The 17,093-nt window shown below is 39.4% G+C and overlaps 1 protein-coding gene and 1 non-coding gene across 4 annotated transcripts in view; one reads left to right on the top strand and one right to left on the bottom strand.

Moving 5' to 3' along the window:
* PRIMPOL (primase and DNA directed polymerase) overlaps nt 1-17,093 on the bottom strand; it is a 41,220-nt gene that overhangs the window by 23,356 nt on the left and 771 nt on the right. The window contains exons 1-6 of one of the 3 annotated variants that reach the window (XM_043971367.1): nt 16,744-17,082; nt 13,259-13,397; nt 12,823-12,853; nt 11,330-11,514; nt 7,456-7,553; nt 6,441-6,570 (exon numbers count right to left, since the gene is read on the bottom strand). In XM_043971367.1, the coding sequence (XP_043827302.1) occupies nt 6,441-6,570; nt 7,456-7,553; nt 11,330-11,509 (408 nt within the window). In that variant the 5' untranslated portion in view covers nt 11,510-11,514; nt 12,823-12,853; nt 13,259-13,397; nt 16,744-17,082. Of the gene's footprint in view, nt 1-6,440; nt 6,571-7,455; nt 7,554-11,329; nt 11,515-12,822; nt 12,854-13,258; nt 13,398-16,743; nt 17,083-17,093 lie in introns of those variants that run through there. The other 2 variants (XM_043971366.1, XM_043971365.1) reach the window with 2 other exon arrangements.
* LOC122733174 lies at nt 15,626-15,752 on the top strand. Its single transcript, XR_006353765.1, has one exon. It is a non-coding gene; the product is annotated as a U6atac minor spliceosomal RNA (small nuclear RNA).

Raw genomic sequence — 17,093 nt, 5'->3', positions numbered from 1 at the left:
TCCGGAAGGCAAAGGAGATTGGATTGCAGCCGAGAATCTATTACCCAGCAAAAATGTGCATTTTCTTTCAGGGGAAAAGATGGACATTTAATGACATTGGGGACTTTCAATCTTTCCTGGTGAAAAGACCAGAACTAAATAGAAAATTTGATCTCAACATACAAGACTCAAGAGAAGTTTAAAAAGGTAAACAGAGGGGAAAAAAAAAAGTTACCCTATTAGGTTAAACTGTTTATATCCCTACACAGGAAGATAATACTCATAACTCTTAAGAATTGTAAATGTATTTGGGCAGAGAGAAGGACTTTATATAGAGGGTATAAATATAAATTGTCTTTGATGTGATGATACAAAAGAATTAAGGGGATAAAAAGGGAGTCTATGGGGAGGAGAGGAAAGGGGAGGTGGAATGGGATGAATTATATCATATGAAGAGGTGGAAAAAAACCTATTATAACAGAGGGAAAGAAAGGAGGGGGGAACATGGTTTCAACCCTATTCTCATTAGATTTGACTCAAAGAGGGAATAACATATACGTTCATTGGGATAAAGAAACTTAACTCATTCTTTAGGGAAACAAAAGGGGAAGGGAAAGGGGGGGACTGATAGAAGGGAGGACAAAAGCAAGGGAGAAAAGGGTAAAGAAAAGAGAGGGGGTGATAAAAAGGGAGGGCAGATCGGGGGAGGCAGGGGTAAGAAGTAAAACGTCGGTGAGGAGGAATAGGGTGAAAGAAGGGGGAAAAAGTACAAAGGGGGTAAATAGAATGGAGGGGAATAGACAGTCAGTAATAATAACTGTAAATGTGAATGGGATGAACTCTGCTATAAAACGGAAGCGAATTGCAGAGTGGATTAAAAACCAGAACCCTACAATATGCTGTTTACAAGAAACACATTTGAAGCAGAGAGATACACACAGAGTAAAGGTAAAAGGCTGGAGCAGAATATATTATGCCTCAGCTAAAGTAAAAAAGGCAGGGGTAGCAATCCTTATCTCAGACAAAGTGCAGGCAAAAATAGATCTCATTAAAAGAGATAAGGAAGGAAATTACATCTTACTTAAAGGTACTATAGACAATGAAGTAATATCAATATTGAATATGTATGCGCCAAGTGGTATAGCATCCAAGTTCTTAGAGGAGAAGTTAAATGAGTTACAAGAGGAATTAGATAGTAATACTATACTAGTGGGGGATCTGAATCTCCCCCTCTCAGAATTAGATAAATCTAGCCAAAAAATAAATAAGAAAGAAGTGAAAGAGGTGAATAGATTACTAGAAAAGTTAGACATGATAGATGTCTGGAGAAAATTGAATGGGGATAGAAAGGAATATACCTTTTTCTCAGCAGTACATGGCACATTTTCAAAAATTGACCATGTATTAGGGCACAAAAACATCATAGTCAAATGTAGAAAGGCAGAAATAGTAAATGCATCCTTCTCAGATCATGATGCAATAAAAATTACATGTAAGAAAGAGCCAGGGAAAAGTAGAATGAAAATCAATTGGAAACTAAATAATTTCATTCTAAAGAATGAATGGGCCAAACAAGAAATCATAGAAACAATCAATAACTTTATCCAAGAGAATGACAATAGTGAGGCAACATACCAAAATCTATGGGATGCAGCCAAAGCAGTGCTTAGGGGAAAATTTATAGCTCTAAATGCTGACATGAATAAAAAAGAGAAAGAGGAGATTAATGAATTGGGCATGCAACTTAAAAAGCTAGAAAAAGAACAAATTAGAAATCCCCAATTAGACACTAAATTAGAGATCCTGAAAATTAAAGGAGAAATTAATAAGATTGAAAGCAAAAAAACTATAGAATTAATCAATAAAACTAAGAGCTGGTTTTATGAAAAAACCAATAAAATAGATAAAATATTGGTTAATTTGATTAAAAAAAAGAAAGAAGAAAACCAAATTACCAGTATCAAAAATGAAAAGGGTGATGTTACCATCAATGAAGTGGAAATTAAAGCAATAATTAGGAAATATTTTGCCCAACTGTATGCCAATAAATTTGACAATCTAAATGAAATGGATGAATATTTACAAAAATATAAACTGCCCAGGTTAACTGAAGAGGAAATAAAATCCTTAAATAAACCCATATTAGAAAAAGAAATTGAACAAGCTATTAATGAACTCCCTAAGAAAAAATCCCAAGGGCCAGATGGGTTTACGGGTGAATTTTACCAAACATTTAAAGAACAATTAATTCCAATATTATACAAATTATTTGGAAAAATAGGTGAAGAAGGAGTTCTACCAAATTCGTTTTATGACACAAATATGGTGGTGATACCAAAACCAGGCAAAGCAAAAACAGAGAAAGAAAATTATAGACCAATTTCGCTAATGAATATTGATGCTAAAATCTTAAATAAGATATTAGCAAGGAGATTACAGCAAGGGATCACCAGGATAATACACTATGACCAGGTGGGATTTATACCAGGAATGCAGGGCTGGTTCAACATTAGGAAAACTATTAACATAATCAACCACATCAATAAGAAAACCAACCAAAATCATATGATTATCTCAATAGATGCAGAGAAAGCTTTTGACAAAGTACAGCACCCATTCCTAATAAAAACACTAGAGAGTTTAGGAATAGGGGGAGCTTTCCTTAGAATAATAAACAGTATCTACCTAAAGCCATCAGCAAGTATTATATGCAATGGAGATAAATTAGAGGCCTTCCCAATAAGATCAGGGGTGAAACAGGGATGTCCATTATCACCCCTATTATTTAATATTGTTCTAGAAATGTTAGCTTTAGCAATCAGAGAAGAGAAAGGAATTAAAGGAATTAGAATAGGCAAGGAGGAAACAAAACTATCACTCTTTGCAGATGATATGATGGTATACTTAAGGAATCCTCGAGAATCAAGTCAAAAATTACTTGAAACAATTAACAACTTTAGCAAAGTAGCAGGATATAAAATAAATCCACATAAATCATCAGCATTTCTATACATAACCAACAAAGTCCAGCAGCAAGAGATAGAAAGAGAAATTCCATTTAAAGTAACGGTAGGTAATATAAAATACCTGGGAGTCTACTTGCCAAGACAAACCCAGGAACTCCATGAACACAACTACCAAACACTCTTCACACAAATCAAATCAGATCTAAATAATTGGAAAGATATCAATTGCTCATGGATAGGCAGAGCTAATATAGTAAAAATGACAATACTGCCTAAATTAATTTACTTATTCAGTGCCATACCAATCAGGCTACCTAAAAATTATTTTATACAGCTAGAAAAAATAATAACAAAATTCATCTGGAAAAACAAAAAATCAAGAATATCCAGGGAAATAATGAAAAAAAATTCACAGGAAGGTGGGTTAGCGGTACCAAACCTGGAGCTTTACTATAAAGCAGCAGTCATCAAAACTATCTGGTACTGGCTAAAAAATAGAGTGGTAGATCAATGGAATAGGCTAGGCTCAGGAAATGCAGTAGTAAATGACACTAGTAATGTAGTGTTTGATAAACCCAAAGACTCCAGCTTCTGGGATAGGAACTCAGTATTTGACAAAAACTGCTGGGAAAACTGGAAGATAGTATGGCAGAAATTAGGCTTAGACCAACATCTTACACCTTATACTAAAATAAGGTCAAAATGGATACATGATTTAGACATAAGAGGTGATACCATAGGTAAATTAGGAGAGAAAGGAATAGTGTACCTATCAGATCTTTGGAAAGGAGAACAGTTTTTGACCAAACATGAGATAGAGTATATTATAAGATGCAAAGTGGATGATTTTGATTATATTAAATTAAAAAATTTTTGTACAAACAGAAGCAATGCATCCAAAATTGGAAGGGAGGCAGAAAGCTGGGAAACAATTTTTGAGGCCAGTGCTTCTGATAAAGGCCTCATCTCTAAAATATATAGGGAATTAAATCAAATTTATAAGAATTCAAGTCATTCCCCAATTGAGAAATAGTCAAAGGATATGAACAGGCAGTTTTCTGATGAAGAAACCAAAGCTATCTATTCCCATATGAAAAAATGCTCTAAATCTCTAATGATTAGAGAGATGCAAATTAAAACAACTCTGAGGTACCACCTGACACCTATCAGATTGGCTAAAATGACAAAAAAGGAAGATAATAAATGTTGGAGAGGCTGTGGGAAAATTGGAACACTAATACATTGTTGGTGGAGCTGTGAGCTGATCCAACCATTCTGGAGAGCAATTTGGAATTATGCCCAAAGGGCGATAAAGCTGTGCATACCCTTTGACCCAGCAATCCCACTTTTAGGTCTTTTGCCCAAAGAAATCATGGAAGGGGGAAAGGGACCCACATGTACAAAAATATTTATAGCTGCTCTTTACGTGGTAGCAAGGAATTGGAAGTTGAGGGGGTGCCCATCAATTGGGGAATGGCTGGACAAGTTGTGGTATATGAATACAATGGAATACTATTGTGCTGTAAGAAATGATGAGCAGGAAGAGTTCAGAGAAACCTGGAGGGTCTTACGTGAGCTGATGATGAGTGAGATGAGCAGAACCAGAAGAACATTGTACACAGTATCATCAACATTGAGTGTTGACCTACTGTGATGGACTATATTCTTCTCACCAATGCAATGGTACAGAAGAGTTCCAGGGAACTCATGATAGAAGAGGATCTCCAAATCCAAGAAAAAAAAAAGAAAGAAAGAACTGTGGAGTATAGATGCTGATTGAACCATATTATTTCTTTTGTTTTGGGTGCTGTTGTTTTTTTTCTCTATTTTGAGGTTTTGCATCACTGCTCTGATTCTTTCTCTTGTAACAGGATTAATGCAGAAATAGGATTAATGTTATTATGTGTATATATATATATATATATATATGTGTGTGTATATATATATGTATACGTATAGAGATATATAGATATAACATATACCAGATTACCTGCTGTCTAGGGGAGGGGGGAGGGAGGGGAGGGAGGGAGAAAAATCTGAAATTGTAAAGCATGTGTAAACAAAAGTTGAGAACTATCTTTACATGTAATGGAAAAAATAAAATATCTCATTAAAAAAAAAAGAACCTATGGTTCGGGGGCAGCTAGGTGGTGCAATGGATAAAGCACCGGCTCTGGATTCAGGAGTTCCTGAGTTCAAATCCAGCCTCAGACACTTAACACTTACTAGCTGTGTGACCCTGGGCAAGTCACTTAACCCCGACTGCCTCACTAAAAAAAAAAAAAGAACCTATGGTTCAGGGGCAGCTAGGTGGCACACTGGATAAAGCACCAGCCCTGGATTCAGGAGGACCCATGTTCAAATCCAACCTCAGACACTTGACACTTACTAGCTGTGTGATCCTGGGCAAGTCACTTAACCCTCATTGCCCTGTCAAAAAAAAACAAACAAAACTATGGTTCAGCCAAACCAGACCTTTAACTGTTCCTCCCACCTGATATTCACCTGTGGTCTCTATGCCTTCTCACAGGCTGTCCCTAACTCCCCAGATGTTCTCCCTCCTCACCTCCTTCTCTTAGAATGCCTAGTTTCTTTCAAAGCTCTGTTCCAACACCACCTCCTGTGTGAGCCCTTCCCCGATCCCCCACCTACTAGTCCCTCCACTGTAAAATTACCTGGTATTTACTTTGCTTCTACTCTATGTGGGCATCTTGTTTCCCTTGAGAGAATGTCACCTGCTTAAAGGGAGGAACTGTTTCATTCCTGTCTATATGCCCAGCTCCTGACCCAGGACAGACCCTCCCTAAAACCTTGCTGATTGACTGAGTCAGAGCACCAACATTTGAATCCCGGCCACCTCTTCCTACCTGCATCAACTTTCAGGGCCACAGAGGGATATGGACTGGATTAATTCTTGGTCACTTCTGACTCTAAATCTATGATCTTTCCTTTATGAGGTAATTCAAAGTGAGATCAGTAGAACCAGAACACTAACACACACACACACACACACACACACACACACACACACACACACACACACACACACACCCTCATATTAAAAAAAAAACTAAACAAAGCCAGACATAACAGAACTCCACAGAGATCTAAAAAGGGACCATTTAACAAAAACATTTACAACTTATTTATTAATTTCTTTAGTTCTACCTTGGTAAATGTTAAAGTGTTTTTTTAATTGAAACTTTTTCTCCTTATTCCGTATGTTTGGTTATTCATTTTAATCAATGAGTATTGTTTATAATAAAATACATTTAAATATACTGGATGACATCTTATTCAACCTGCTAATCTATTTACTATCTGGTCCAAGTGAAAATCAGAGAGGGAAAGTCAAAAGCTGGGTGACAGGAGGAAAAAACAGGGCAAGTAAGCAGTCCACACATGTCATAAATTGGATAAACGTCCTTTGAATAAATGAGGGCAAATGTAACTGGATACATTAGAAACAACTTGGGTCTATAGCTAGGCTTTTACCTCAATTAGTAGTGAAACCATCTTTTTCCCATCTGCAGCTGGATTGGCAGGTTTGCTAAACTCCAAGTCAAAATAAAGCTTGCAAACAGCATCTTCAGGAATAACTTCATAGCAGTGCATGAGATTTTTCCTGTCAAAAAATTCATATTTCACATTTCTGATCAGTTACTTTTGTGCTGTATTTTAAAATGGCAGACCTGTTGCTACATGATGTCACCTACTAAACAATGTAGATGATCACTGTTCAGTCATTTCAGTCATGTCTGACTCTCCATGACCCCATCTGGGGTTTTCTGGGCCAAGATACTGGAGTGGGTTGCCATTTCCTTCTCCAGCACATCTGACAGATGAGGGAACTGAGGCAAACACTTAATTGAGGTTAAGTGACTTGCCCAGGCTCACACTTTTATTAAAAATGAGGGGGCTTTGGGAGTACTGAAGCAATACTTGTCTTATCTACTTGACAGAGTCGCTATGAAAATATCAGATGATGTTCTTAAAGTGCTTTGTCAAACATTAAAGGCAATCATTATGTATTTAGATCAAATTAACCATTAAAAACACATTTTTGAATCACAGTGGAGATTTTCACATTCCATAACATTTAAGTGGACAGTCTTTCTTCAATAGTATAAATTTGCTACACACTATTCTTTTCTTTTATCGCAGGTGATTTTTTCTTATCAAATCAAGTATCCACCTCTTTATGATAATTATAACATAAATATTAAATTTTTTCTAGTGTACTTTTAACATGTGTCTCTTGAAAGGGTCATTCCATGAGCCTGTCATGTAACTGAATTATATTTAATTTTTTTCTAACATCCAACAAAAAATTTATCAAGGATCATAAAAACGAATCTTTCTTGCTTCAGAATGAGGTTTTGCAAAGTAACTAATTCTGTAAATCACCATTATGAAATCCAGTTTTGATTATATTGATCTGACAAAGTAAGAATGGGAAAAGAAATATATGCATTTGGGCCCATGAGTAATGCTTCCACAGAATACTTACCGGGACTTATAATAAAACCAGAGCTGAGGATAAGTTGTTACAAGGTATATGCGTTGTCCATCTCCCACTTTATGTTCCAAAGCAAATACATGTACATCCTTTATAAAGACAAAAACAATATCCCAAAATGTTCATATGATTCCTGTCCAAATTTGTTAAAGTCCTGAAAGCTACACAGCAAGTTATTTACCATCTTAGTGAAAAATTCATTCATTCCCAATCACAAGTAATTTTTCTCTATAAATTAGGAACTACCATTTTCATATCAGGAATACCAAGAAAAACAATCTTCAGGATTTCTGATGTCAATGTTAAATAGCCTGGTTTGGCTACCTCTTGGTCTATAATTATTGTGTCCAGGATTGTTTACAGATCAGCTACTTTTTTTATTTAGTTAATCTCTGAAACTATTTTCAGGAAGTTCTGATAAAAAAAGCTGACCAGCAGGCACGGAACAGCTGTGGTACGCTTTCCTGGGGGAGGGGAGGCAGCATTGCTGGAATTTTGAGTAGACAGACACACTGTTGATTGGTGAAATTCTAGTTCCCCAAGAGAGTTACTTTTGTTTTGCTTTGATAGTAGTTGAAGCGAGCTGGTTCTCTACCAGAGTTTTCATTTTCCTTTTCTTCAGTTCTCGGAGTACCCCTCCTCTAGCCAATCATTTCTCCATAGATGTAGCCTTATTTTTCTATTACCCTTGATTACTTCTTCTCTTCCTCTAGGTATTATGGAAAGAACCCTTGATTTAGGTTCACATGTAAGCAGATACAGAGTGGAAGGGAGCAGAACCAGAAGAACAATTCATACTACAACATCAATATCTCAAACACGAACATTTTCGAGAACATTTATAAACTGATAAACACGAGGGAACTAGGCTAACAATTTATACAATGATCACAACACTGTAAAGACCAACCAACTCTGAAAATGGTCAGAAGTCTCATCAATACAATGACCCTCCAGAAGGCCAAGGAAGAAGCAAGCTCCCCATGACAGAGACATGATGGCCTGGAGGAGACATAGATATTCTTGTACACAGCCACTGAGAGAAATCTGCGTTCTTTTCTTTTTTTTCTACAACTGAGTGGTGGATAGGAGGAAGAGAAAAATGGTTTCTGTTCATTTGTGCTAAAGATATAAAATGCTGTCTGCACCTTCTGATGGAGTCGCTCTTATTGGTTCTACTTAACCATTTTATTTTGTTATGAGACTGCTTTCCAGTTTACCCAACAATTTTAAACAAATAATGAATTCTTACCCCCCCCAAACTTAGATCTTTACACTTGTCAAATACAAGGTTACTGTATTTATTTGTTGCTGTAAATTGTCTGTTGACACTGTTTCACTGATTTGCCTTTCTATTTCTTAGCCAGCACTAGATAGTTTCAATAATTACTGCCTTAAATATAATTTAAGATGTGGTCCTGCTAAGCCTACCTCCTTTCATTTTTTTTATTAGTTCCTTTAATATTATTGACTTTTTGTTGTTCAAAATGAATTTGGGGGGGGAGGGGCAGGGCAGTGAGGGTTAAATGACTTGCCCAGGATCACACAGTGAGTAAGTGTCAAGTGTCTGAGGCCAGATTTGAACTCAGGTCCTCCTGAATCCAGGGCCAGTAGTGCTTTATCCACTGTGCAACCTAGCTGCCCCCCCAAAATGAATTTTATCATTTTTTCTAATTCAGTAAAAATTTTTTTGTAATTTAATTGGGGTGGCATTGAATATATAAATCATACAACATAAATATATTTAATTGTTAATAGAAAATCTCTTTAAACAGTGCAGAGTATTTTGAAAGAGGCTGGTTATAATTTATATCTCTAAAATGCTGAATTAAATAATATTTAATACTTTACTTTTATATTATTAAAAGGATTAAAATATCTCTATCGCTACTACCATCTTTTTCTTTTTGTCTGGAACTACCCTTCAGAGCTTCTTCGCTACGTTAACTCTTGATACAAAAGGATGCTGTAAAAGTCAAGTAGTGCTAGTTTCTTTTTTTTTTTTTTTTGCAGGGCAATAGGGGTTAAGTGACTTGCCCAGGGTCACACAGCTAGTAAGCATCTGAGGCTGGATTTGAACTCAGGTACTCCTGAATCCAGGGCCAGTGCTTTATCCACTGCGCCACCCGGCCGCCCCAGCTAGTTTCTTTTTAATTTGCCATGGAGGTCATAGCAAGATATTGCAGAGGGCTCTTTCCTTCTTTGTCTTTATTCCAGGGCTGGAATAGCAGAGTATCTGGTATATCGTGAGTGCTTAATCAGTGATGGTTGGTTTGACTTGTTGCCTTATGTTCTCTAGAGTTTAATAAATGCTTATTGATTTAAAAAACAACAATATCACAAAGAACACTTGGACTTGGATCCATGTCCTGGGCTCTGCCATTTTGGCAGCACGAGCTGATGTTACCACAGGCAAGTTAAAACTTTTCAGTGTCTCAGCTTTCCAAATTATAAAATTAGGTAAACTCATCTTACTGCATACCTCAGAGGGCTCTCTTGGGAAAGTACTTTTGTAAACGTTAAAGCATTATATAGATAATAGCATCATCCTCACCCTCATATATGTCACCCTCCTCAATATTATGTCTTCCCCATTAATGAGAAGCTGAGAAAGTATGGGACCCAGAGAGGAAGACTGACAGACACAGTGCCCCAAGGACAAGTCCCCTACAAAGACACACTAAGGAAAGACACATGGTTCAGAGAATTGGGAACCAACTAAGCAACAAGCTGAGCAGGCCCAAGAAACAAAGGCCAAAATGAAGCCTAAACTAAACCGGCTGCTTGGTCAGTGGGAGGCAGTGTTGGGGCTGGGGGTGAGGGTTATACTGGGTAATTACACTGGGTAAACCTTCCATTACGCTTGGACCCTCTGTGTTCTGTAAGAGCATGGCCACACCAGGAGAACCCAGGCAAACAGAATCTCTCCTTCTTCCAGGGCCTGAACAATTAAGGAAACAGAGTTTGAGGAGCTTCAGTCTGAACAAAGGAACATTCTGCCAGGGTGTTATTATTAGAGAATAGGCTTTCCAGAAGATTGCCAAGCCAGGAGGCTGAAGGAAAGGGCAGTAGGACTTCCCTCTCCAGGAGAGATAATCTTTCTTCTATTGTCCAGATAGGCTATTTATTAATCGACACAATAAAACTACAGGACCCAGTATTCCCAAGCCTCTGCCTCATCTTCAATATGACATCCAAGGAACCACATACATAATGTTGAACTTAGTTACTGGATAATTTGCCCTCATGCTTTGGCCAGAGTCCCTTGACTTTCTAAGGCAGGGGGAGGGGAAGCGAATTAGCATTTCTGTAACACCTACTAAGTGCCAGGCACTATACTAAGCACTTTACAACATCTCACTTTGACTCAATCTCATTTGAAGTAGGAGGTTTTACTGGATAACTGGTCAAAGAGATGGGACTTACCAGAGAAGAAACCACTAACTATTTTAGTCCCTCAGAGGAGCTTGTATAGTTAGACTGTAACTAGAGTACAAACGAAACTCCTGAGGGAACTCCCTACTTCTCCAAACTCTTGGGTCACTCAGTCAAGGGGGACTAGGCTCTTCTCGTTGTCTTTGGATGTAAGAAGCATTCAACATCAGGGCAGACAGGTGCCATCTAACACCAGCCAAGCAAATTCCCCTTATCGAAGTTCAGGTATATACACTGACTCTCTATCAGTTAGTACAGTTGTTTTCTCAGGGTTCATGCAAAGTAGGGACTCCCTGGATGCTATGCTCATGTCAAGTGATATTGAGATGCTCCTGATATAACCTGGAAGATGCCAAAGGCTCATTAAAATGCACACATACACTTAAGCTGTAAAACATTTTTCAAAGAAAGAACAAAAAGGTCATTTTACCTCTTTACAGGTTCTGACAAAGCTAAAAGCTTGAGCTTGACGATGAAACAGCTTCCAAACAGAGGATGGGTCCTCTGGCTTAGACAGCCGTGGCCTGTAGACTGAGCCCAGTGGCTTCCTTTCATACTGGGATGCTCGTTCTCCAATCTTCTTCAATTTTTCTTCCCATTTTCTTTTCATTGGTTCTGAAACCACAGAAACACAAATCCTAACATACAACAATTTTGGAAGACCTCAACTCATACGTAAATTCTGTTTCAATAAAGAGGAAAATGAATACAAAGTTACATGTCTTAAATTTATTTCATTCAGTAAAAAATTTAAATTGTTTGGCCTCATATTTCTATGTCTGCTTCCTTCTCTGAAAAAATGATGGGATGGACTAGATAATCTCTAAGGTAGCTTCCATTTCTAAGGTCTTCATATTGGACAACAAAGGACAACCCCAAACAAACTACCCCAATAAGATCTTCCATTTCTATGATCCTTTATCAGCATGAAAAAAAAGGTGGGAGAAAGTGATTTAAAAAATGTTAGTTTTGAGATTGTTGGAGAATATGAATGTACTATTAGGTTTCACTTTTAAGAAAAAAAATAATAGCTAACATTCATATAGCTCTTATATGATCCTCACAACAGCAATGCAATATAGGTAAACAGAAGCTAAGTGATTTGCCCAGGGTCACAAATTTAGTAAGTGTCTGAGGTCACATTTGAAATCAGGACTTCCTGACTCCAGGCCCAGAACTATCTTCGCTGTGACACTTAGCTGCCCCTTTAACCATTATTAAGACAGTTTACTTTACTTAAAACCACTCCCTCTCCCCTTGTGAAAATAATAAACTATCAATCAAGAAAAAACCCTAAAATTAAAAAAAAAAAAGCCTGAGATTAAAGATGTTAAGAGCCATGTCAGAAGAAGGAACTTCTAAACACCCACTCAGATAACCACTTGCCCAACAGTCCTTGGTGTGGTAAGGAATGTGGTTTAGAATGAACTTGAGGAAATTCATACATGGATATTTAGAGCTAAAAGACACCACAGAGTCCAGCTAAATAATTTGATAGGCTGGGATATGGAGAACAACTACCCCGAAGCCACTCTTTTTTTTCCAAACCCACTCTTTATGAAGAATGAATCCAATATCAGGTCAACTTTGGCCTATACCACATACAGATAAGAACCTGCTGCCTTAAGAGAAATTAATGAAACAAAGTTCAGCAGCAAGAAACATATAAAATTAGGTACATTCACTCTACTACATACTTCAAGGGGTTGGCATGAGCAAAGTACTTTTATAAACCACTAAAGCATAATTTATATGCAGCAGCATACCTCCTCCAAATATATCATCACCTAACTGCTAATAGATGTTAAATGTTAAAAATTCCAGCTTTGTCCTTTTTTGTCCAATATGAATAGTGGGTATAGGAGTACAATGGAAGGGAAGGAGGCAAAGGGCAAGAAAATGGAGAATATGGAAGGTTCATACCTTTTTATGTTTTATTTTTCACTCTTACAACCTGAAAAAGAATATAGAATGTTAGACATTTCTTTGAATATTTGGTGTGGAAAGAACAATCTTTGATATACAATTCTATATTGTCCACTTGGGCTCTATATTCAACATTCTCCAAGACAATGGCAAATACTCTGCTGTTTGTTTTATGCCTCACCTATTAATAATCAGAAAACTGATTGTCATCTGTATTGTGTCTATCAAGTAAATCTTCTTTTATCTTAACCTATGAATAGGAGAGCCCTTAATGTGGCATTTTATTCTACTGAATCATATGCTTTTTTAGAGTCAATAAATTTTTCATTCAATCATGAAAGCAAAGATGTTGTTGGCTACAGAATAATAGTTGCAAAAAATCTATCCATCCCCTCTCATATTTTCATTAAAAAGACTGTTAGATCCTGCTTACATTAGTCTCAGAAATACTATCTAGATATATGGGTCCATAGCTTTTGATCTCTGAAACATTTCCCCCAGCGATGCAATCCATTATTTTTTCCAATAGTTTGTGTGTCTTAGCACCTCCTTTTCCATGACTGTCACCATCCCTACAGAAAGAGAGAGGTATATGTAAAACAGGAACTGCTCTGTATATTTGTTTCATAGGTTGCCACAGCCAAAACATTCATTCCACAGTGACCTGTCTAATTAGCCAGACTGGCCCTTGGGTACCTGACACAGCCTGTCACTGAAACCATCCAACCATCTCTTTTCAGAATCAGCTTGAACCCCACTTGCAGCCTTCAAAACTCCAGTGTCACCACCATTCCACAATAAGGCACTGGTGGAGGACTCTTATGGAGGTCATGGATAAGGATCACATTTAGAGGAGCAAAAGTTAAATTTATAAATGACCTAAAAATTGTATGATTCTTCCAACTCTCAGCCCCTTTTCCACAAGTCTGCTGCTTTAGAAGTAGAGAGTAAAACATATTATATCTCTTTTCCCTCTTTTACATTAGAATCAGACTGGGTAATTATTCTGGCGATTGGTTTCCTATAGGAACTCCAACACCAAGTTATTTTAATTAGTGAGTCTACAAAAGGACAGGAAAAAACCATCAAGTGTAACTTCCCAGAGGGCAGAGACTATTTCAGTAAGTCCAAACACATTATTTAGTCATTCACTTGGTCAGAGGTACGGAGCAAGTACTTAGAATGATTTATCTATCTAAACTGAAATAGCCCTGCCAATCAAGGAGTTTCCATTCTACTAGCAAAGATAACATAGACCAAAGAGTAAGAGCCACGCGGAGGTAACCTAGTTTTGTGAGTGTGATTCCTAACAGCTGGGGGAGGAGGGGAAGGAAGGTGACAGGAGCTGAAACTTCTGAAGGAGTCAAGCCCTAACTACCTCACTCCAAGCTACTGGTGTCATTCTTAAATTGCCCCCAGTCCAATCCATGCTCCACTCAGCTGTCAAACTGATCTTCCAAAAGCTTAGGTCAGACCAAGTTATATGTCCCCCAAAGAGTCCAACTCCATTGTCTCCCTGTTCCCCCAGAATCAAATCTAAAATCCCGTTTGGCTCTTATACCCCTTCTTAGCCTGGCCCTATCAAGCCTTTCCAGTCATCCTCTATATTCTCCAATCCATCATCACTGGCCTCCTGACACAAGACACTCGATCTTCCAATTCAGGGACTTTTCATTGGTTGTCCTCCCCATGCCTGCAAGTCTTTCCATCCTTTTTCCTTTCCTAGATTCCCTGGCTGCCTTCAAGTATAACTGTTGTGGGAATATAGTGGGACCCCAAGAAACCTAAAGATCCCAAACCTCAAAGAATCCTTAAACTTTTTCAAGAGAAACCCAGCTCTGTCTCCCACCTCAGGAATGGGTGTTGCCAAGCTCGACCCTGGTACACTGATAAGCAATACCAAGGTCTGCAAGATGACAGGCAAGATATGGAAGGATGCTGCATATCCTATGATACCCCATTATTCAAAAATCCCTACTAGTAATCTTGGCCTTCCCAGTATTTACATTTCCTCTTGCTTTGTAATTTCCTCCCCTTAGTTTTGTAAACATACAAAAGACCAGGTCTTCTCTAGAGTTCCATGGGGGGCAGCTTTCCATAGTGATCTGCCCCCCAGGCATATATTCCTCTCTCCTAATCTTTTTATTTTACAAGATTCATCCAATTCTTTGGCTGAGCTGGCCCTCCAATCCAGGTCGAAAGGCCCCCCAACACAACCTAGAGTTCCAATTTCTTCAAGCTTTTGCCAACCCAACCTTACATGACAGCCAATTTCCCGTCTGTATCATGTCTGTATAGAGTTGTTTGCATGTTGTCTTCACCATTATTAGGCTGTGGGCTCCTGGTGAGCAAAGTGGTTCTTTCAATTTTCAGTAATTGTCCCTCATGCCTGGAATTCTCTCTCCTCAATCTCACCTCTTAGTTTCACTTCGATTCCTTCAAGTCTTAGCTAAGAACTCACCTTCTGCAAGAAGCCTTTCCCCATTCTCCTTAATCTTAGTGCCTTCCACCTGAGACTTGTTCAGTTGAGTTTGACTCTTCCTAACCCTATGGAACATACTGTCCATGGGGCTTTCTTGCCAGAGATACTGGGGAAGTTTGCCATTTACTTCTCCAGTTGATTAAGACAAACAGAAGTTAAGTGACTTGCTCAGGGCCACACAGATAATAAGTATCTGAGGCTGAATTAGTGTTCTATCCACTGAGCCACCTTGCTTCTCCCTGAGACTAACCCTAATTTTTATCTTGTTTGTAGTTTCTTTGTTTACATGATTTCTCCTCTATTAAATTGTATGTTTCTGTGTTGTATGAAAGGAGAGAAGGTTAGCACTCCCCTTGATAAGGATGGAAGAGGTCCTAGTGGCCTTTACAACACATATACAGTTAAGGCATTGCCACCTACTCTGTGGCATAAAAAAAAATTGTATGCTTCTCCAGGGTAGGCACTGTTTTTTGCCTTTATTTCCCAGCATTAGCCTGGTATCTGGCATAACTGCAGGTGCTTAGTTAATGCTGGTTGACCATGCCTACTTGCATTTACGTAACTGTACACACATTATTCTCTCAACCCCTTCTTCCACCCTCTCCCACCACTGAATGTAAGTTTCTTGAGGGCCTTTTTGTCCTTGTATCCCCAATGCCTCATTTTGTTGTTCAGTTTCCAGTTGTGTCTGACACTTTGACCCCATTTGGGGTTTTCTTGGCAGAGGTAATGGAGTGCTTTGCCAATTCCGTCTCCAGCTCATTTTACAGATAAGGAAAGGGAGGCAACGAGGGTGAAGTGACTTGCCCAGGGTCACCCAGGTAGTGTCTGAGGCCACATCTGAAGTCAGGGAGATGAGCCTGACTCCAGGCCTGGCACTCTATGCACTGAGCCACCTAATGCCACATAGTAAGCGCTTACTAAATGCCTTTTGAATGAAATGAGACACTCGTTGCAAAATTAAACTGCTTTGAATATCATCTCGCTGCTCAGAAACCTTCAACGGCCAGTTTGCGGGGGGTGGGGTGGGGTGTCACCTAGGCTGAGCTTGAAGGGGCTGCCAGAGGGGGCCCGTCTACCCCAGGGCCGGACCTGGCAGGCGCTTACTGCTGGCTGGCTACACTGTAGTCGGGACAAGAAGCTTGGGGGAGGGTACGGGAGGGGTGCGCCAAGCGCTCACCACATGGTGAAATCTGGACGTGGCCTTTAAGGTCATTTATTCCGACGCTCCCCCCACCCCAGATCTGTAACAGCGACCCAGACAAGGGCAGGGTCCTGGAGCCCAACGCGTTCTTCCCCGAACTGCGCGGACTGGCCCTCGGCGCCTTCCGTACCCCACCACCCGCCCACGGTCTCGGCCGCCAGCCCCGCCCCCCCAGCCCCACATCTGTTCCTCCGGGGAACCAGGTGACTGTTAGCCGTTCGCCCTCATTTACCTAGGAAAATGAGGGGACGGTTGTGGTGGAGGCCCAGGCAGCTTCTCCGTCCTCAGCGCGGACACAGCGATCCATCTAAAGCCCCGCCTGGGAGTCGGTTAAGTCAAACTTGGCGCCAATGCGGCCCCGCCCACCGTGCGTGGAGATGAAGGCGGGTCCGTAGCTCGTGGGGAGCGGAGGCCCGGAAGGGCTGGGGCGGGACTATCTCCATGGAGGCGAGTGGCTGGCCTGAGTTGGAGGCGGAGCTTAGCTTGGTAACGTAAGGGGCGGGGCTTATCCGGACGCACTAGAAAAGTTGGCGTGGCTTAGAAGTCTTGTCCATCACTGTAGAAGGGGCGAGGCTTAGCCTG

Source organism: Dromiciops gliroides, chromosome 6 (genome assembly GCF_019393635.1).
Source record: "Dromiciops gliroides isolate mDroGli1 chromosome 6, mDroGli1.pri, whole genome shotgun sequence".
Classification (NCBI taxonomy): domain Eukaryota; kingdom Metazoa; phylum Chordata; class Mammalia; order Microbiotheria; family Microbiotheriidae; genus Dromiciops; species Dromiciops gliroides.
Note: the sequence above shows the minus strand (reverse complement) of the source record. Positions and strands in the feature narration are given on the sequence as shown.